Consider the following 22698-nt stretch of genomic DNA (forward strand, 5'->3'; position numbering starts at 1 on the left):
GACATAACTGATTAGTGTTAGGGTAGTTTGACGAGCAGTTTAGCACCACGTGGAGGGAATTAGTCGTGTGGGGTGCAATGTGGACTTTCTTGAAGTGATTGATGTAGAAAAGAAACTTGTCAAATCTTTTTGGGGGGTAATTCATGACTTTATGAACAGTCCATGCACAAGAAATAATCTCCAATAATAAATGCACTGAATGCAAAATAGCACTCATTCTGACTTTGATCTGTAAGGTTCAGTTTCAAGGAAAATATTACCTTTTTTTGATATTTTTAAGAGGTTTTATGCATAGACACTTACAAGATGAGAATGATTACTTTATAAATATGGCCTGGATATGGTGTTTGGACGTGTTTATTAGTAGGGAGATGCAGGTATTAAGATTCAGTCCTTGCTACCATCATTGCCACTAATTAGTCTGCATCTCATTCTTGATTCTTGCTGACTAAGCAACTTATTTCCTCTTTCTTTCTGTGTGTGTCAATACCAGCCTTCAGATTCCTGTGTGTACTTATGCACTGTTGATACTGTTGGTACAGCAGTTAACACAGCGACATGTCAGGAATGTTTCTATCCCTGTTCTCACCGGCTATCCTGGTAACAACCGCCTGCTGCCGACGCCTGTCTCAGGTGCTCACTCAGCATCGCGAGCAGAGTCTGCCAGAGATGTGCCCTGCATACGCAGGTTTTTCCTGCGTGACACAGCTCGTGGTAGAGCAGTGATTGGCCAATATGGAGTCATCTCAACTTCAGAAATGGCACCAGTCACATGTTCACTATCAATATGCTTGCATAAGAATCAAGGGTTCTGTCATAGCCCTGATCTTGTGTAAGAATTAAGGCATCTGTCAAAACCCTTAAATGTCAAGAGAAAGAGGAAGGGGTCTCTGTGATAACACTAATTTTGAAATAAGAAGTCTGTGTCATTACCCTAAAGACATTTTGAAAATTGAAAGGATTACTATAAAATCTAACGCACCTAACTTCTACGATCCAGAATCCTCTCTATTTCTATCCTGGGTAAGACATCCTTAGGATTAATGAGAGTTATAATTTGACTTTGCATCAGGATTATTTCAGCCATATGCGACGAGAACAAGTGATATACACAATTGAGTCATTAATATGAAGTTGTATTTAAAAACTTAGGATTAGAACTTAGGGTTTCACCAAGTGGTGAGCATCTGAGACTTGCATCACTTCAGGCTTTCCTCCCACATTCAACTGACACACCGTGTTATTGCTGGAATATGTTCAAAGCATCATTAAACCAAACTTCACTCTTACTCTCTAGAATTTAAAATGTTGGAAGTTCTCCACATATTACTGGACTAGTGGTGTAAATAAGTATCAAAGTATGTGTAGACATGAAGTCAGTTAATTTAGAAACAGGTGAAATATCTTATAATGTTTCTTTAAAAAATACAACCGGTTCCGTTTGTTCGCCAGTGATAGTGATATGATTTTTGAGCAACTAATTATGGCCAACAATCTTAAGCAGTGATAGAAGTTAGGGGTGGTCCTAGTGTCTTTGAGTGTTGCTGGAATGTGTTCTAGGGATCCACAAAATGGTTATTTTAACATTTAAGATGATGAAAAGCACCCCTCGACTTTCCAACTTATTTTGAACACTTTTCAAGCACATTTCCGTTTACAGTACACCAGAGAAGTAGATTAGAAAGGTTTTGTGAAAACATCTCGCCATATGTGAAGCTTCAAGTTTGCCACCTAACCTTTGTTGATCAGATTACAACCGAAAAAGAATAGCTCTCCATTATCATATATTGACCATGTGCCAGTAGCTGTAAAAATATTTTTGATAGGTTGTTTAGGAAATGCCATGCACCTGTAAATTAATTAGTTTCACGTTGTGCAGGGGTGTTTTGGTATGCAATGTAACAGGCTACCTCAGCACAGATAAAAGAGGTGTGTAAAACATATGGAGAGGCTCCTGGCAACTCCAACACTTGAGTTAGCTATCTTTCGATCACCTTGTTTCTCTGTGACCTTTGTATTCCACTGCGTTTCCCCTCGGTATCTTCCTCCCATGCTCATGCCCTACCATAAAAGGCTTCCATCTTGCCGTCTGCCTCCTGATGGCTGGAAGGTCCAGGGGAGGTAACTCTGGCTGCCTTGTGTCAAGGTGTTTCTAATTATATTGCAATCTGTGCATGGTGATTACGGTGCAGCCATGGTGTGTGATGCACTGTGGGTAATAAATTTGATTTTGCATGGGGTAAAGATAAGAAAGTATGTGGAAAGATAATGAGCGATACAATATCCAATGTGAATACCACAGGAAAAAACTAAATGGCAGCAGTGCAGATCTAGTCTGTAAATGCTTGAGGCATTTCTAAATACAGGCATTATGATTACCAAGTGTTAGAGCTGAGTACTGAGGTTCATTAGTGTGCTAACTGAGGGCAGTGTTTGATTCTGTGTCGGTACAGGGCACCTCCTTACTACAAAAGATGCACAGACGTTCCCAGCATAGGGAATTCCAACAGTTACGATTCTGTTACTTGTAATCAATGCAATGCAATGCTACATCCTGGTCATAAGTTGTGTTAAGAAAGTGATCTTGACATTTGATGTTCTTTGGGTAGTGCTACACTGGGCATAGCAAAAGTCTCCTGTTACTGAACAGGTGAAAAATTCATTGCGAGTTAAGTTGCTAGATCTGAGTTAAAGGAATTTTTCTTGACGCTAAAAAAAGCCCATATCTATTTTCCATGTCTAGGCAAGAATTGAATGCTTTTACCAGACTAACATTTAGTTCCAGAAATAAAGCTGTTGCATTTAAAAGTATATTATATCTTCAAAGTATAATGTAAAATTCAAATGGAGCCCCAAACAATCCTCAATTTCAGGCTGAGGCAATGTAGACTTGCCAAATCATTTTAGACTTGAGTTACGACTCCTTTTTTTTGTATATTGTCTGGGAGCTGTGAGAGAGACTAAGCATTTACATAAGCGCTAGTATGGCTGACTGCTGTGTCAAACTGTTTAAAAGTACCGGGAGACTGTCCACAAGAATCGAAAAATGATGCACTCTTCATGCCTTGCACTTTTTTAGCCTGTATTTGTTTAAACAGGATTTCAATCAACAGTGCAATATATTCATACTTTTCAGTATGGGATAGACAACCTGATATCTCAATCCATCTGTTCTCCAGGGATGGAGGCTAGAATGAGCCCGCTAGCACTGACCAGTTTTGTTAATGTTAAATCAATCCTAAGTACTAATGGTGTTTCTAACATTTTGGGGTGGGAGGGTGGTTATTGCTGTATGTTTACCACTATTCACTATTCAGGAAAGTAGACGTTCTTGGATATAATCCATCCCTGTTCTCATTTTTACAAGATGTTTTGGCGTGGTTGGGTCAACTGTACAGGGAATGTCGAAATGCTTTATTTTGATTACCAAAGCACATTTCGGACGTACATTGAAATCCTAGGAAGGAAACAAGCTACATTTCACATGAAATTTGTCATCAGACTTGAAAATGTTAAACAATCGGGAATTAAACCACTGGTCTAAAGCCCAAGTCAAGTAAAATTTCTGTGTCCAGTAAGTAGGGATGTGTATTGGCAAAACACAATAGTATTGCAATGTTGTGATATACTGGGAGTTAGTGTTTAACAGTGATTGACCGATTATACATGCAGATCGTATTTTCTCCATTCTAAGGTAAATATTACTCAGCGTGGTCAGTCACCACCATTTTGTAGTCATGGATACAGGGGAGATAACATGAGGCATCCATTCCGTGTTTCCACCAGTTTGTCAATTTTGAACAGTAACATCATTTGTGAATGAAGTTCTGTGTAGATATTAAGTTTGATATAAAAATTAACAAACTTATATTAAATATACACCCTATATACTGAAACAAAAAAATCCATTGCAATTTGTATCATTCGAAATGCATATGGCGGTATACCAGTAATACAATGCAGTGCTACTAGTAAGCTCAGTTCATTATGGCCTGTGTGTTAACATTAGAGCTATTAAGAAGGTTGCCAAAAGTTGCCTTTGGTGTAGAAGACACAAATATGTTTGGCTTTAAATCATTGGAATAAAATTGTTTTTAAGAAATAATTTGTGTTTGGGAAGAACTGACAAATGTTTCATGTTCCAGGCAAGATCCGTAACGAGATGATGGACACGGAGACTGAGAAGACTCCCCTGCAACAGAAACTGGACGAGTTCTCCAACCAGCTGTCCAAGGTACACATGCACTAATGATCACCTCCTCGCCTTTTTCATGTGGCTCAGTAGAAGTCACATTTAAATCAGAAAATGTTTAATTGCAGGTTTTTTTTAATGTGAAGTTTATATAACACAGCTTTTACATTGGAGGAGGGGCCGGTCAAATGACTGTGAAACTGACGTTCATAAACGTAGGAACAATATGTTTCATATGTTTTTCATGAGAATGTGTTCTTGACATGACATTCATACTCTGGGCTTCGATCTTTGAAGGTTTGAACTTTGAAGCCCACTGGTTGAAGTGTTCACTTGTCATGCTGAAGACCTGGGTTTGATTCCCTATATGCATACAATCAATGGGTGAAGCCCATTACTGGCGTCCCCCACCGTGATATTGCTGGAATATTGCTACAGAGTACTCTCTCACTCATAGTGGGTTATGGGTAGCCCAGTTGTCAAAGTTGCAGCAATTATCTGTGCAGAATTGCGTCTCAAAACATATGACCATGGGTTGAAAACCTGGTTCGCCCTGATTGTTTCTAGGCCTGTAAGCACTAGACCCATGCTCATGGATTTCACTCCAGGCTCCTCCCACATAGCTGACACGCCGTGATATAACTGGAATACTGTTCAAAGCGGTGTTAACCCCAACTCGCTCCAATGTACTCATACAAGTAAAAGTCAATTGTGAAATAACTTTGTTCGTGTAATCATCGTGTACTGATATAATGTTTTCCTCCAGGTCATCACTGTTATCTGCGTGGCTGTATGGGCCATCAACATCGGTCACTTCAACGACCCCGCTCACGGTGGATCATGGATCAAGGTAAACAAACGTTACATGGAACCGATTTTAAAAAAAGGATTTGAAAAAGAAGTGAATCATGTTTAGCATAATTACTTAGCATATTGTGAGTTATAGGCATTGGCTTTGTGCTCTGCGGCTGACATTAGGTTCAGGAGAGAATTTGTTCCTCATCTTGGTTTGCTCAGCAGGAAAACAGTCAGCAAGGCCATTCTTTGGACGGTGACACATTGGATATGCACTATATATGGATTTACCATTTTCCCAACCCAATTTGGATAGGAGCTTCTTTGGACTTGCTGTCATGGGAGATGACGTAAAGTTTTCGAGTGGATTGTTTCACGGTTGTCAAGTTGGTGTTGCAACTGGATTATTACCACCATTTTTGGATTACTCGACATAAGATTCCACGAAAGGATTGACATGGATTTTCAAAGTCCTGGTAACCTAGGCGACCCTAGTTACAGTGTTGTTCCTTGGATTACGGTGTTGTCCTTTAGTCCATTGCTGTAAATTCCATGGTGATGAACTCCCTCACTTACTCTGTGTTTGTCTTGCAGGGCGCCATCTACTACTTCAAGATCGCTGTTGCCTTGGCTGTGGCTGCCATTCCTGAGGGTCTGCCTGCTGTCATCACCACCTGTCTTGCTCTTGGTCAGTGCAGGAATTTTTGCTAGAAATTTTTTGTTTTGTTATTTAGCGCTGGATTCAGAAATATCCCAGCTATGTCATTTGGGCTCTTTGATAATCGAGGCTGGACCAGACAATCCAGTGATTGATATAAGCAGCAATCCATGCCTTTGGAGTATGATGACATACATACGACTAGTTCACGTTGCTGGAAACCTATTCTAACCTGAAATCCCCATGGGGGGTGCCAGACATTGAAAATAAGACTTTCCTGTTGGAAGGAAAGAAATCCAGTTGCCCCAATTTGTGAAATTTATTTGGAAAAGAAAACAGAAAAAGCCATTGTAAAGCTAAGTAAAAGCCAATCAAAGATTTTAAAAAATTTCATTTATGCTCTTGTCTTAAGGGCTGCAATTGGCTGTGATTTACTGTGCAGAGTTACGTCCCTTACCCATGCAGGATCCACTGATTATAGGTTTTTATCCTAGATTTACTCAGTAATGGTCCTTGGTTTGGCAGCACCATAACCATGAATCACTTCCCAGCCATATTAAATGGACAAGTCGTGATAATTTTGTTAAAAGTTGTCCAAACATTATGGGTACTGGTACACTTAGGTCACAATGCTTTGTACAAGGTTGGTTGATTGTAGGTATGAAGAATATACGCTCGTCGTGTCAACTTGTGTTTTCTGTGTGCAGGTACCAGGAGAATGGCCAAGAAGAACGCTATTGTGAGGAGTCTGCCGTCCGTGGAGACACTCGGCTGCACGTCCGTTATCTGCTCTGACAAGACTGGCACACTCACAACCAATCAGATGTCTGTTTGCAAGGTGGGTGTCATGGCAACAATATGTGGTCAACGTTGCTAACATGGCCTCAGAAGTGACATCACCATCTCTTGCTCCTGAGCTTGATCAACAACCAATCCAAATGACTCGCATGCATGGTTGTCATAGATTTACATTAAGAATATCGACCTTTGAATCCTGGATATAGTTAAATGTGAAGGAGTTTACAATGACGCATTAGGCTGTTATAAGAAATCTTTTCCCAAGATGGACCTGGAAGTCCATCTTGATGCTACCATTCATGCCGAGGTGTGTGAGGCAGTAAAAGCTAGGAGACAGTTTAGTACAAGTGACCAAGCACCTTTTATTCCCTGAATGGAGATCTTGTGAAACATGCAGTTTTATTTCATTCTTTTTAGTTTTATCTTTTAAACTGAACTTAAAACAAAGCTATGGTAACGAATGGGTCTAGGGTTTTTAATATACAGATAAAATACCCTGAATGAGCGAGGATGATTTCAGCAGATTTCTTTTTTTCAATTTTACTTTGAAGCCTAGACCGCATGTTCTTTTAGTCTGACTAATGGACTTCATGTGACAATGTCTGTGTTTCAGATGTTTGTGTTCAGCAAGGTAGAAGGCAACGATATCCAGACTTCCCAGTTCGAGATCACCGGATCAACATATGCCCCTGAGGGTGAAGTGTACGTGGACTCCTACTTCTCATTCTCATAAAGGCAGTTATCAGTCAGCTTTGGACTCGATAGATCTGAGTCACGGTGTCGTCTACATGCATGGATGAAACCCAACTTGAGCTGGGTGTCTCCTGGGAAATGTAGCATCCAGACCACACATTTTCATTTCAGTGCAAAATCAGCCATACTGGAAGCACTCATAAAATCTCTTTCTCAGTGCTGATGCTCTGTGAGGTGTTTCAAATGTGTAGGGTGTTTCTGATGTTGTGTGGGGTGTTTCCGATGCGTGGGGTGTTTCTGATGATTGCTGTTTGTGATGTTCTAGGTTCTTCCAGTCCAAGAAGATCCGCACCTCCGACTACCCCGGCCTGGAGGAGATGGCCACCATCTGCGGCATGTGCAACGACTCCAGCGTCGACTACAATGATGTAAGAATTATTATTATTATTATTATTATTATCATTATTATTATTATCATTATTATTATTATTATTATTATTATTATTATTTGTAGAGCACTTGTCTAGTTAATTATAACTACTCAAAGACTCTAAGGAAAGAACTGCTCTGACACATGTTAAGTGTGCCTGTTTGAAGACGAACCTTTAGCCTTGTCTAAAGATAAGTTTTTAAATACAGTTTATGTGGGGGGATTGCCAAGTTCCCAAGCATTGACATAAATGCAAAACCATCTTGACCATATAATATTTACAGGCTGTGATCATACATCTGGAACACTGCAGCGTTAAACAGCATTTACTCTACTCGTATGTCTTAGATCACTGGTGGCACGGGTGGCCCAGTCGTCTAAGGCGCCTGAATTCGCTGTGCAGAGTTGCGTCCCTTAGGCACGCCGGAAACCTATGATTTTGGGTTCGAATCCCGGTTCACCCCGATTATGTTTCTAGGTTTGTCAGCACCATACCCGTGCTCGTGGGTTTCACCGAAGTGGTAAATGTCTGAAACCTGCATCCATTCGGGCTTTCATCCCACATTAAGCTGACACGCCGTGATATTACTGGAATACTGTTAAAAGCGGCGTTAACCCCAACTCACTCACTCACTCTTAGATCACTCTTGTTCATGCTGGAGTGTGCAGTGAGCACAAAATTCAAAATGATGTCATGTTCCCTTCCATGAATCAAAGACATTTCTCACAAGCACTACTCTCTCACACGCTGATGTTGCCTTGCAGGCCAAGAACCAGTATGAGAAGGTAGGCGAGGCCACGGAGACCGCCCTGACCGTGCTCACAGAGAAGATGAACGTCTACAACACCGACAAGTCCGGACTCAACAAGCGTGAGGCTGGCGTCGCCTGCAACCAGGTCATCCAGAACATGTGGAAGAAGGAGTTCACCCTGGAGTTCTCACGGGACCGCAAGTCCATGAGTGTGTACTGCGTCCCCAACAAGCCCACCAGGCAACCAGGAGGCACTCGCATGTTCTGCAAGGTGAGGTGCTCCCCAGGGAGTTGAGAATGAAAAGAAGGGTGGACATTGATTAATTGTCATGGGTATAATGTAGCTGTGTACTGCGTCCCCAACAAGCCCACCAGGCAACCAGGAGGCACTCGCATGTTCTGCAAGGTGAGGTGCTCCCCAGGGAGTTGAGAATGAAAAGAAGGGTGGACATTGATTAATTGTCATGGGTATAATGTAGCTGTGTACTGCGTCCCCAACAAGCCAACAAGGCAACCAGGAGGCACTCGCATGTTCTGCAAGGTGAGGTGCTCGTTATCTTCGGTGTGGGGGGTGTTGCATACTCCCCAGGGAGTTGAGAATGAAAATAGGGTGGACATTGATCAATTGACATGGGTATAATGTAGCTGTGTACTGCGTCCCCAACAAGCCGACAAGGCAACCAGGAGGCACTCGCATGTTCTGCAAGGTGAGGTGCTCGTTATCTTCGGTGGGGGGATGGGGGTTGCATACTCCCCAGGGAGTTGAGAATGAAAATAGGGTGGACACTGATCAATTGACATGGGTATAATGTAGCAGTTTCAGCATGCTTTAGGGTGTGGATTTGGGGCATCATAAATATGAACAATATTATTCTTACACAACGTTTGTTTTTATACAAGTATTATCAAGATCCTGACAACAATAGGGTAGAGATGATGACAATATAATGAATTTTGGCAGGATGTTGACAAGATGATTTCCTGTTTCAGGGAGCACCCGAGGGTCTGCTTGACCGCTGTACCCATGTCCGTGTCGGAGGAAACAAGGTCCCCATGTCCTCCGCCATCAAGAGCGAGATCCTGAAGCACACGAAGGCCTACGGAACAGGTACGTCACTCCAAGATAACGAGAAATAAGACCAGAGTACTGTTTCAACAATTCTCAAATTATATTCCTCTGTAAGTTGTACAGCCATTGAGGTACTTCAGTAGGTAGAGTGTTTGTCCATCTCATATTCCTGGGGATCCGGGTTGGAATTGTTTTTGAGAAGAGGCGACTAACGGGATCGGGTGGTCAGGCTCGCTGACTTGGTTGATGCAAGCCATCATTGCAATTGGGTGGATCGATGCTCATGATGTCAACCACTGGATTGTCTGGTCCAGACTCGATTATTTACAGACCGTCTTTATATAGCTGATATATTGCCGAGTCCGGCGTAAAACAAACAAACAAACAAAACGTATTCCTGGGTTTGAATCTTTTTTTGGAAGTCTTTGTACTATGTGTCGGTGAATAGCTACCTTGTTCCACAAAGCCATCATAGCGCTAAGACGATCGTAACTCCATACCTTAACATAGACTTAAGACAATTATAGTGCCATGATCCTTTTGTAGACGGGGCCTGAATCTTATCGCTACCTGAACAAGTAGTGGTGTTAATCCTGGTGTTCCCTAAACCTGTAGAAGGTGACGTGTGTGTGTGTGTGTGTGTTGCAGGACGGGACACGCTGCGTTGCCTGGCCCTGGCCACCATCGACAACCCACCCCGCCGCGAGGACATGGACCTGGAAGACTCCCGCAAGTTCATCCAGTATGAGGTCAGCCAATACCTGTGTAGTTCACAAATAGTATAAATATATATATATATATATATATATATCCACGTTAATCTCTTGTGAGCAGGCTTTGTGACCCGGCTGAATGTGTCATACCTTTTGTTTTACGTTGCTCATGCTGTCAGTCATTGGACTGCGTTGTCCAGAATCAATCATTTACAGCTCGCATTGATATGGCTGGAATATTGCTGACTGCAGGGTATTAGCTCTCTCTAGCACAAATATTGTCACACTGATGATGTATCATGTTTTGCAGATCCTTTACATGATTTCTGTTCAATGCATTATTTGAAATCCCATTGAAGATCTGGATTAGAATAGATCTTCAGTAACCCAAGTTTGTCGTAAGAGGCGACCAATAGAAAAGTTTAGTTAGGCTCGCTGACTTCTTTGATGCATATTATCGTATCCCAATTGCGTAGAGCAATGCTCATGATGTCAATCACTGGATTGTCTGGACCAGACTTGATTATGTACAGTGGCGTTAAACAACAAACAAACTTGATTTCTATTAGTCATAATTTGAAAATCTTAGGTATGAGGTGCTTTTGTATCACTTCACAAAACAACTACTGATTTAACTTTGATTAGAAATATAGATATTCATTGAGTAATTCCTGTTTCAGACAAACATGACCTTCGTTGGTATTGTTGGTATGTTGGACCCCCCTCGTACTGAGGTACTCACCTCGATCAACGACTGCCGTAACGCTGGTATCCGTGTCATCGTCATCACCGGCGACAACAAGGTAAGGATGAAGTATGGTTCATGCCGTTTCTCCCTGTGGGGAGTCCAGGTTAGACGTCCTAATGGGGGCGGTCGGGTAGCCTGGTGGTTAATGTGTTTGCTCGTCACGCCGAAGACCCGGGTTCAATTCCCGACATGGGTACAATGTGTGATGCCCATTTCTGGTGTCCTCCACTGTGATATTGCTGGAATATTGCTAAAAGCGGCGTAAAACCATACTCACTCACTCACTCACTCACTCACTCACTCACTAGAAGTCCTAATGTGGTCATGAGAGGCAATTACACGATTACACTCCATCGTGCCCTGATGGCATGGATTGATCACTGGCATCAGACAGCAAACAAGACCTCTCCCCTAGGGGCTGCTCGTGGTCTAAGGCAAATCATTTTGCTGACGTAAGATTCGCCTTGATTTAGGATTCTTTGTTTCGACTTTGTTATGATATAACATCTTTTTCGTCTCGATCTGCAATGGCTGACATACTTCTGATCAGCGTAAAACAATATTCACTCGTGTCATTCTACTTTAGACTTGTGAAGATCGGGGTTGAAATTGGTTGTCAGAGACCCATGCTTGTAAGAGGTGACTAATGGGATCATTTGGTCAGGCTTGCTCACGTTGCATGTCATTGTATCCCACTTATGTAGATCAGTGCTCATGACGTCAATCACTGGATTGGCTGGTCCAGACTCAATTATTGATAGACCGCCGTCGTATAGCTGGAATATTGCTGAATGCCACATTATACAACAAACAAATGTTATCAAAGTTTATCAGAACAGAAAAACTGCGCTTGTAATTTGTATTTCCACATTTGTATAATTTTTTGCTTCAAAATTAAAGTGGATTCTGCTCTAGGAACCCAGGACGCAGTCTGACAGTTTGTTTCTTTCTTCAGGCTACTGCTGAAGCTATCTGCCGCAGAATCGGAGTGTTCAAGGAGAATGAATCGACAGAGGGATTGTCCTTCACTGGCCGTGAGTTTGATGACCTCGCCCCTGAAGACCAGAGAGCTGCTGTCATGAGAGCTCGTCTTTTCGCCCGTGTTGAACCTGCTCACAAGTCCAAGATCATAGAGTACTTGCAAGGAGAGGGAGAAATCTCGGCTATGGTTAGTAGTTATCTCCTTTTCATTGTGATGTTTTTGTCAATGTGGTTTTCAAAGACAAGTGTGAATTTGAGATGAGACGAGATACTGTATTATTTTTATTTGTGATACCAAGACATTGCTTACAAGTTACAATTATTAATTACACAGTATTTGAATTAAATCTGTTAAGTGTAAGTGAGCCAAGTGGATAAAGTGTTTGCTCATCTTGATGAAGATCCAACATGTGAAGCCCATCTTGTGTCCTCTCCCTTGTCTCCTGTAATAACAAGAATACCCATGTCTATACTCTAGTTTAAAAAATAAACCTGGTAGTTGAAGATATGGTAAAGGTTTTGATTTGGCTGCAGCCTGTAGTGATGATTGTTCCTCTGTTTCCTTCAGACTGGTGATGGTGTGAATGATGCTCCTGCTCTGAAGAAAGCTGAGATTGGTATTGCCATGGGTTCTGGAACTGCTGTCGCAAAGAGTGCTTCTGATATCCTTTTGTTTTGTCAACATCAGCATCGTTTGTATCATGCAGACGACTTCATCTTGTCAGGGTCAGTGGGTTGACCAGTCGTAAAAGTCCTGGGTTTGACTCCCATCATGAGTTACGCTTGTGAAACATAACACGTCCCCTGGTGTGGTATTGCTACAAATGACATAAAACCATTCTCCCCTCACTCATTCCTTTGTGAACCCATGAAGATCCGGGGTAGAATAGGTCTTCAGCAGCCCATACTTGCTGTAAAAGGCGACTATGCTTGTAATAGGCGACTACCGGGATTGGGTGGTCAGCCTCGCTGACTTGGTTGATGCATGTCATCGTATCCAATTGCAAGGATCGATGCCCGTGATATCAATCCCTGGATTGTCTGGTCCAGACTCGATTTTTTTACAGACCGCCGTCATATAGCTGGAATATTGCCGAGTGTGGCGTTAAAGAAACAGACATTCCATTGCCCCATGGAGATTTCGGGTCAGAATTAGCCCCCAGCAACCTGTGCCAGGTCAGCAGGGTTTGCCCTAGACATTAAAAATTGGGAGTCATTATGACCCCCAACTTTTCAGATTAGGAGTCATTCATCAATTTTTGGGAGTCATATAACTAATCTCAGAATCTCGCTATCAGGATGAAAAATTAAGTAAACATAAACAAGGTAAGATTTTAACTTTTTATATTCTTCATTATTTTAACTGTAACATAAATATCTTTGATTCACAAAGTCAAGTATATTGGGCCTAATACTCGATAAATCTTTTTTTACATTATGAATCATAAATAACTTCTATTCTAATCTTTTTGGAAACTGTGAAAAGTGCAACGTAGATCGTGATAGGTACTAGGCAGAGCATGTATACTGTTGTGTTGGTCGTCTACCACCTGCGACTCGACCTTCGTTAACTCTTTCAACACCAGTCAAACAGAAGTGTTTACTGCTGGGACACCGAGTTCCCAGAGACTCTTGTGTGATAGATGAAGCCAACATTTATCAAAGAAAATACCTGCTTGTAAAATATATTTGCCACTACTTGTTATACACCATTTGAAAGGTCTGATCCTATGGTTTATAAATATGAAAGTTATGTTTTTCACATTATATAAAATAATGCATTTACAACTTAATTAAGTTCGTTGTAAATAAAAAATGTAAGCTAATACGTTGTTAACATCCAGATTAAGGACCAAGGAAGCGAAAACTTGACGATTTTCGGCAAATATAAGATTTCATAAAATCCACTTACCTATTTCTGTTTTATTTTCATTGTTTACGTAATTGGAAAATCATTTTAAAAAGAATTCTACCCATTTCCCGATAACAGCGGCTGTCCGCTCAGTAACAAGAAGAAATACCCCCGTTTTCGAGGCTTCGTATGAATAACACGTTCGTCGAAGAATGGCAAATGACACATCGCTAGAAAGCTTATTCCTTTATCTACACGCTCGTAACATCGGCTGGTTTTTTTCGTATTTATAACAAGTGATTTCATTGGAATAAAATTGATTTCCAATGACGCTTTCTTGCCGAAATCTGCTGCAAGTTTCGCGATTGGTCAATTTTGAGCACGTGACCTAAGGCAGCCAATCAAATTACAGCTGTGATACCAAGCTCGTGTTTGATAAATTTCAGAAGTTGGCGAAAGGTTTTTGTTAAATCGTTATTCTGAACGTTTTAAGCAGGAAATCACGATACATATTAAAAATATGGAACTTCGTGAATGTATCGTGCTAGGTTACGAGCTGTGACAAAGATTTTTCACGCATATATTTTTGCATTAAACATCGTGTCCGAGCCGAGAATTCAAGGCGACGAAAGCTGAGATGTCTTATATTACACGCGATCGCACAAAAAGATGGAAATAATAACTTAGATGTAAGCTTGATTACTTTTAGATATATTTTTGTTGATTTTATTTATTACTTTGTATAATATATTTAAAGATTTGTTTAACACGCCTTTATTTTGCTCTTTGACATGTTCGATGTGGACCCGTTGTCGAAATGTGTGTCCGAGAATTTTATTTTCAACAACATCGCGGGGAAATAGTGAATATTTTTTTAATTTATCGATAAAAAATTATAAATTGAAATGGAATACGTATTTCAGACATTGTGAAATGTGATAGATTTAATAAATGAATGATATTACAGGTAGGTCCATAAAAATATATACTATTTTGACGTGACTACGGCTTAGCCGGTTGACCCGCTTACGGTGTCTGGGGACTCATGTTTCTTGGCCTAAAACCGGCCTACGGTGTTGAAAGAGTTAACCGCTGATCATCTATAACGCTCATCAATTATTTGGACCCCGAAGGTAGCGTTGTAACGAGGGATCACTGTATTTTCTTTCTGACAAACGGAAAGGTCTCAGTTTACTAATTGTAATGGCTGTTTCATTGCGTCAACACTGACGCAGTAGAAAATATTTTTAGCGTATTTTCAATTATTTATGCGTCAAATACGCAGGTTTTCTGCGTCAGGGCGAACCCTGGGTCAGGTTGTCAGCTTTCACACCGACAGCTTTGATCACTGCTGACAACTGATCACTGGATTGTCTGGTCCAATAAGCTTGAATGTTGCCGAGTACAGCATTAAAGAACAAACACACCTCTAAAAGGGGGGCATGGGTGGCCCTTTCGTCTAAGGCGCCGCGATTCGCTGTGCAGAGTTGAGTCCCTTGGGCACGCCAGAAACCTATGATTGTGGGTTTGAATCCCGGTTCGCCCTGATTATGTTTCTAGGTTTGTCAGCACCATACCCGTGCTCGTGGGTTTCACTAAAGTGGCAAATGTCCGAGACCTGCATCACTTCGGGCTTTCCTCCCACATTAAGCTGAAACGCCGTGATATAACTGGAATACTGTTAAAAGCGGCGTTCAACCCAAATCACTCACTAACTTAAAGAACAAACACACCTCTAAAAGCTTCTTCTAGTTGACCTGCTGGTCGAGATGCTATTTGTCCTTAATGAAGTCCCACAGATGGTGCTGGCTGATGACAACTTTTCGACCATTGTGGCTGCAGTTGAGGAAGGTCGCGCCATCTACAACAACATGAAGCAGTTCATCCGTTACCTCATCTCGTCCAACATTGGTGAAGTGGTCTGGTTAGTCAAACTCTCATTTTGTCTACGTAACAACCTATGCTGGTTGTAAGAGGCAACTTAATAGATCGGGTGGTCAGGCTTGCTGACTTGGTTGATCGTGTCAGCATACCCCAACAGCATGGATTGTTCCTCATAATATCAGTCACTGGTTTGTCTGGTCTATAGTTCATTGGGGGCAGTGGGGTAGCCTAGTGGTTAAAGCATTGGCTTGTCATGCCAAAAACCCAGGTCGATTCCCCACATGGGTACAATGTGTCCCCCCCCCCACCCCCCACGGTGATGTTGCTGGAATATTGCTGAAAGCTGTGTAAAACCATATTCACTCAACCCTATGGTTGATTGTATACAGAATGCCATCATACAGCTGGAATATTGCTGAGTGCGGCATTAAACAACAAATGTCTGGATGATATGTAAGGACTGTTGTAATGAACTCACTCACTCACTTACTCTCCCCTTCCTTCCAGCATCTTCTTGACTGCTGCTCTGGGTATCCCCGAGGCTCTGATCCCCGTACAGCTGCTGTGGGTCAACTTGGTGACTGACGGTTTCCCCGCCACCGCCCTCGGATTCAACCCCCCAGACTTGGACATCATGAAGAGACCCCCCAGGAACCCCAAGGAAGGCCTCATCACTGGCTGGCTGTTCTTCCGCTACATGGCTATTGGAAGTGAGTGTCCCAATTACACACACCTTTCGGAACAGTTGCAAGAACAATATGGCTGGTCTTTCCCTTTGTCCCTGCTACTGTACCTAAAACTAGTATGGTTTCACAAGAATTCTTTGTTCTATAAATATATACATGAACAATTCATACTTGAAGTATTTGGGTTCATACCTGTGAAGATCTGGACAAGACGAGCTGTGTATAGTATTAAAGGCCTTTTGTCCATATACAAAGGAGTTTTACATATTCAGGTATGGGGGCACGGGTGGCCCAGTCGTCTAAGGCGCCCCGATTCACTGTGCAGAGTTGCGTCACTTTGGCACGCCAGAAACCTATGATTGTGGGTTCGAATCCCGGTTAGCCCCAATTGTTTCTAGGTTTGTCAGCACAATACCCGTGCTCGTGGGTTTCACCGAAGTGGTAAACGTCTGATACCTGCATCACTTCGGGCTTTCCTCCCACATTAAGCTGACACGCCGTGATATAACTGGAATACTGTTAAAAGCGGCGTTAAACCCAACTCACTCACTCACATATTCAGGTATAATAATTGGTTAGAATTGCCCCCCACGTGATGTTGCCCTGGTGTGTTTCAGTCTACGTTGGTTGTGCGACTGTTGGTGCCGCTGCCTGGTGGTTCATGCTGTACGACAAGGGCCCCGGACTCAACTACTACCAACTGGTAAAAACACTGCGGCAGTCCCACACTCACGAAGCTGGCAGTACAACAGTTTCTTTCTGAGATACGATAAAAACCTGCAACTGTCTCCAGTTGTACACTCGTCTCCCTTTGCCAATCAGGATCCGCTAGTTGTGGGTTTGAGCCAAAGATTCCCCCAATTATGATCATTGGTTCGTTGGCACCAAAACATGAGTAAACATAAAGTTGTAAATGCCTTTGACGTTTGTCATGTCAGGCTTTCACTGGATTTTCTGGTCCATTTCTGACCGCCATCATATAGCTGGAATATTGCTGAGTGTGGCGTTAAACAACAAACAGATCCCACATGACAGGACCACCTCCGTGGTCTAGTGGTAGAGTCTACCCTGAGAACGAGAGGTTGATGGTTCAATCCCCCGTCTGCGTCTTACCAAAAGACGTTAAAAGATGGTACTTCTTGTTACCCTGCCTGGCATTCACCATTAAGGGGCTAAAACAAGGACTGGTCGGCACGGAGTCAGTGGAGTATCGATGATAAACTACAGCATTGTATCTCAATGGGCTAGCACTGTTAAACCAGCATTGGTCCTGGAAAATTACAAGAGCCACATTCTCACATGCATGGATGTCACTATATGAGTGCAATAATCTTGAACATCTCACCTCTGACCTCACTGCTGACATGCACTTTTTACTGCAATTTGTTTCAGAGGTGCATTAAAAGAGGTGCATTGTCTCCAACAAACCTTGAGAATTACCTTTGAAGTTTTGCTTCAGGAATAATTTGTTGTTTTAAATTATTGATTCAGAATCCGTTTGAAAGTTGTATTCCTGTGTTGGAGATGAGGGTAATATAGAAACCAGTACTCCATGGTTGTCATTGGAGATAATTTAACATTGAACTCTGGGCTTTCACAATGATTGACCTGGCTGATTTTGTGGCACCGTACCTGATACTGGATCGTTGCTCATGCTATCGACCACAAGGTTGAGGTGACTGCAATGTAGCTGGTCATGATAATCATTGTAATTCCGAGTGCAATAAGCAATTGGGTTCAAAAGATTGGTATGGGGTGGTTGGCTAGCTTTGTGGTTAAAGCGTCCGCTTGTCACGCCGACAACACGGGTTTGATTCCCCACATGGGTACAATGTGTGAAACCCATTTCTGGTGTCCCCTGCCGTAGTATTGCTGGAATATTGCTAAGAGCGGCATGAAACCAAAGTCACTCACCCACTTTGAATATTTGTGACATTTTACTGGTAATACATTCCGGGAATGTATAATATCTTGTTTTTCTCCATGCATTATTGACACGTTGCTTTTCAGTTCAGCCTTTTAACCAGAAAAATTCCCTCTAACTAATAATAGAAACTTACTAAGCTCAAGTTTTTTAGGCAATTATCAATAGTTGCACCTAGTATTTATAATTTTCAATTCTTTTGTAATGAATTTGTTTGGCTGTAAATGTATATCCAATCTGTTCCCCAATAACTGCCTACATTAACATGTGTGATCGATAAGCTGTGTTGTACTTCCTGACTCCATGATGACGCCTTCACCTGCGTATTGCAGACACATCACATGCAGTGCCCCGCCGAGCCCAGGATGTTCCCGGGCGTAGACTGCAATGTATTTAACGATCCTCATCCAATGACTATGGCTCTATCAGTATTAGTCACAATTGAGATGCTTAATGCATTGAACAGGTAAAGTCCTTGTCAATTAATAATCAGCAGTTAGGAAAACCTTATCACCTCATTACATTTGACAAGTTGCCAGTAAGCAGTACAAAATTAAAGTGATAATTTTTCTGGGATAAAGGGAGGGGTTTTTTTATTATAATTTTATTCATATTTTTTTTTTCATGTTTTAATAAAAAAATAATCTTTTGCTGATTATGCAATTGTTGCATCTACTGGCATCTCGTATTTCATTACTCACACTCCTGGTGGTGGGATGATGGCGAATGCCATCTGTAAAACCTACTACAAACTGCTCAACGCTCGCTTGCCTCGCCTGCCCGCACGCTACCTTCTCATGCAGGAGAAAACTCAGACTGGCCTCGAGCCATCTGCGTCGCCGCTTGCCCGCATGCCTAACTCATCTGTCTATCCAACCTAGGTTGTTCCTGGTGGTGCTCCCACAACAGCTGACTCACTCGGTTCTGACTAAACATTTCGCTTTTCCTTTGCTAATCACTTCTCACTCTGCAGACCCACCAAGCTCAGTGCTTGGCTCAGGATGAGATGTTTGCCGGTATTGACTGCGAGGTGTTCGGTCACCCTAAGCCGATGACGATGGCCCTCTCAACGCTGGTGGTGATTGAGATGCTGAACGCTCTCAACAGGTAAGGGGCTGACAGAGGCCAGCTCGCCGGTCCTCGGATCGGTATCGGTGTAGCGCAGGAAGTTTGCCTTGCTCGTCACGTGTGACAACCTTTTTGTTCACAATGGGGGAGGTTGTAGAATGTCAATCACATCTGAAGAGGTCACAACGTAGAGGATGGTTGATCATGACTGTGGTTAAGTGACGTTCCGACTTGGCTTCCAATCTGCATGGATATCATTAATGGAACCTAACTGTACGCCAGGGGGGAGCTACTGGACTTTAGATTCAACCAAATTTCCAGCTACCAGACTCAAACTTCTAACAAGCGATTCTGATTTTGTAAACAAGGGACGTAATTTGTAGGAAACCGTTCTCTGTCTGAACGCCATGATCACACGTTGTGATCTCTTGGAAATGTTTTGGTCCAGACAGCCCCCCCTTTGTGGTACAAGGTTGTTGTGTGTTGGAAACTTCCTGCATGCATTGTGGCTTGCCCAACTCAGCCTCTTGCCTTGACCCACCATTGCCGCCGTCGTCATCGTCATGGCAACATCATCCTGAGTTTGGTTGCAGAGTGTTGATGTACGGATAATGATATGCCTTCATGATAAAAGCACAGGGAGCGAAACTAAGAACTATTTTAATGAATATACTATGGAATCAGAGCTGAAATAAATATAACTGTAGACTATTTATCAGTTTTGAGTTCAACTTCAGCACAAATTTTTTGTCTTAGTTTCGAACCCTGACTAATAATTATTCACATTCATTCTCTCTGCTTTCAAACAATTTCACTGAATTTTTCAAAAAGCATGCTTTTGTAAATGGTATTGAATAATCTATTATCAGTTTTGATTTGTAATGCATTACATAAATGAATTGACAGAGATAATGATTTGAATGGAGAAACCGGGTGAGAACGGCTTTGTTAGAGATTCATGTATTGAAGTGATTTAACCTTGCAATGATTAAATGTTAGATTCTCATATGTATGATTACTGACAATGTATTTGCTGTGTAGACTAATTAGTGATACCATGAAGGGTGTGTGGTGTTTTTTTGTAGAAACTGATGTAGACTCGGACATGTATGTTTGCAGTGCATTCTTTGTTTCAGTGTAACTTGATGCTTACACGCACGCATCCAGCAGCGACTAGCTTCATAGTTCAAAACAGTCATTTAACTACTGAACATATTCTTTTATTTCTAAATTTAATTTGAAGTTCATTTCTTTGCATTTTTACCAAATTTATGACCCCCAAAATGTTTTGACTTCAGTGGGAAATGACCTGTTTTGATATTTATGTTTTTAGATATTGCTTTTAGCTTTTAGATTTATTGTAGAACTAATGTTTAGGAACACTTGTAGTAAACCGTTCCAAAATGCCTCATTGACTTTGCATTTGGAAAAGACTATTTTGCTTGTAGATACATTTTGGAAGATGTTTGGGACTATTTTCTTGATGTACTGTTCTTAATTGGTTTTCAAACCATTGAATCAAAACTCAAAGCTTGTAGTTAGTACTTGCTGAAAAAATGTCGAAATTAACTTATTTTACTTATAATAAACTTTTAAGCTTTTTTCAATTAACACTCTAGTAATGTCTTGCTATCGTCCATGGACTTTATGCAGCGCTATTGAGTGACATTCATGATTGCATTTTGCTTTGCGAAATCTTATTTGTGTAACAGTTTGTGTACATGACAATATATACTTGTGTGACTATTATTAACATTTAGCTCCACATAGAATAGCCTGTTTGCATAACATCACTTGTGATTACTTCAGATGTGAAGTTCAAGGTTGTTTACCTGCGATTACCTGCGATTACCTGGATTCCCAATTAACTAATCATTCAGCTTTATTATTCAGTTAAGAAATATCCAAAACCTATGATATTTTCCCATTACAACTTCAGGAAATGTCAATAGAGTTATATTTGGAAATATACCTTTGAATCTTATTTATTAAAATGTAAATTGATGTAGGGGTTTCCTTGGTACCCTTTTTCATAATCACACACAATTTTGAAATCTTTTTTGTTTGTACCCTGCCTTGCCAGTCATAATGTTTAGTTTGTAATATTTCATACACAAATGGAAAAGGATTAGAAACAAGTTATCCAACTTAGGACACCCTCTCTTTGGTAGTAATGGTGTAATGTTCTCGCTGCAAGAATGCTGACGCAGCAAGATGTTCAGGTTCTGTTAGACACAGTAATCGATGGCTGATTATTATTTTTATAAATTATTTTTATTGATTATTTTTATTCATTATTTTTATAAATTATCTTTTTATAAATTATATTTTTTATAAATTATATTTTTAATAAATTATATTTTTATAAAAAAAAATTGAATCTGATTGTCTTCCTTTTGAGATTTGCTAGGTTTATTCATGGGAATCCAGGCAGGAATTGTCTAGTCACACACAGATCACAGCAGATGTACTAAGACATTTTTCTTGGTTTACCTTCTTTGTAGCAAATTTATTTATTTTTTTATAAACATAATTCCATAGTTCCAGATTTTAATGTATGCATCAATAAATTAAATTTAATGTTAAGCTTTATGCTAGTTATATTAGTTCATATTTGTCTTTTTTTGCACAGTTTACAATCTCTTATTCAACCCTGTACCCGTCACAGCTGCAGTTTCTACTTCTCCACATTGTTAAGGACCACACCTTTGACTAAAAATATCTTGACAATTGTGACCCGTGAAGATCCGGGTTAGAATTGGTCTTCAGCAACCCATGCTTGCCGTAAGAGGCGAATAACGGGATCAGGTGCTCAGGCTTGCTAACTTGGTTGATGCACGTGATCGTATCCCATTTGTGTAGATCGATGTCATGACGTAAGTCACTGGATTGCCTGGTCCAGTCTCGATTATTTACAGACCATCATATAGCTGAAGTATTGACAAGAGCGACATTATACAACGAACAAAATCAGATGTTTTAGGTACTTTTTACAGCTAATACAGAGTGGTAAAACATGTACGCTGGTGCAAGGTTTGTGTACGAGATTGTGACTGCCGGTGGTGCTTCCATGTCTAACCCGCCCATGATTTTTCAGCTTGAGTGAGAACCAGTCCCTCGTGGTCATGCCTCCATGGTCCAACAAGTGGCTCATGTTCGCCATCGGACTCTCCATGTTCTTGCACTTCTTCATCCTCTATGTCGACTTCATGTCGGTAAGCAGTTACCTCCCTTTGACATGTTAATTATCTCCCTTTGACATGCTAGTTATCTCCCTTTGACATGTTAGTTACCTCCCTTTGACATGTTAGTTATCTCCCTTTGACATGTTAGTTATCTCTTGCCTTTTTCGTTGGCAACAGATAACCAAGAAGTAAGTCGTTTGGCAATGGGGCGGTGGGGTAGCCTTGTGGTTAAAGCATCGCTCTTCAAGCAGAAGGCCCCTGGTTCGATTT

At 41.3% G+C, this 22698-nt stretch overlaps 1 protein-coding gene across 4 annotated transcripts in view; it reads left to right on the forward strand.

The window, feature by feature from the left end:
• LOC124151016 (calcium-transporting ATPase sarcoplasmic/endoplasmic reticulum type-like) overlaps positions 1-22698 on the forward strand; it is a 62155-nt gene that overhangs the window by 31905 nt on the left and 7552 nt on the right. For 2 of the 4 annotated variants that reach the window (XM_046523248.2, XM_046523250.2), the window contains exons 9-25: positions 4146-4234; positions 4959-5042; positions 5582-5675; positions 6353-6483; positions 7057-7145; positions 7462-7564; positions 8332-8589; positions 9309-9426; positions 10036-10136; positions 10781-10903; positions 11804-12016; positions 12398-12491; positions 15479-15605; positions 16073-16275; positions 16869-16954; positions 19149-19282; positions 22341-22458. In XM_046523248.2, coding sequence (XP_046379204.1) covers positions 4146-4234; positions 4959-5042; positions 5582-5675; positions 6353-6483; positions 7057-7145; positions 7462-7564; positions 8332-8589; positions 9309-9426; positions 10036-10136; positions 10781-10903; positions 11804-12016; positions 12398-12491; positions 15479-15605; positions 16073-16275; positions 16869-16954; positions 19149-19282; positions 22341-22458 — 2165 coding nt within the window. Of the gene's footprint in view, positions 1-4145; positions 4235-4958; positions 5043-5581; positions 5676-6352; positions 6484-7056; positions 7146-7461; positions 7565-8331; positions 8590-9308; positions 9427-10035; positions 10137-10780; positions 10904-11803; positions 12017-12397; positions 12492-15478; positions 15606-16072; positions 16276-16868; positions 16955-18507; positions 18642-19148; positions 19283-22340; positions 22459-22698 lie in introns of all 4 variants that reach the window. The other 2 variants (XM_046523247.2, XM_046523249.2) reach the window with 1 other exon arrangement.

This window comes from Haliotis rufescens, unplaced genomic scaffold (genome assembly GCF_023055435.1).
Source record: "Haliotis rufescens isolate VD_foot unplaced genomic scaffold, xgHalRufe1.0.p SCAF_15, whole genome shotgun sequence".
Lineage (NCBI taxonomy): Eukaryota > Metazoa > Mollusca > Gastropoda > Lepetellida > Haliotidae > Haliotis > Haliotis rufescens.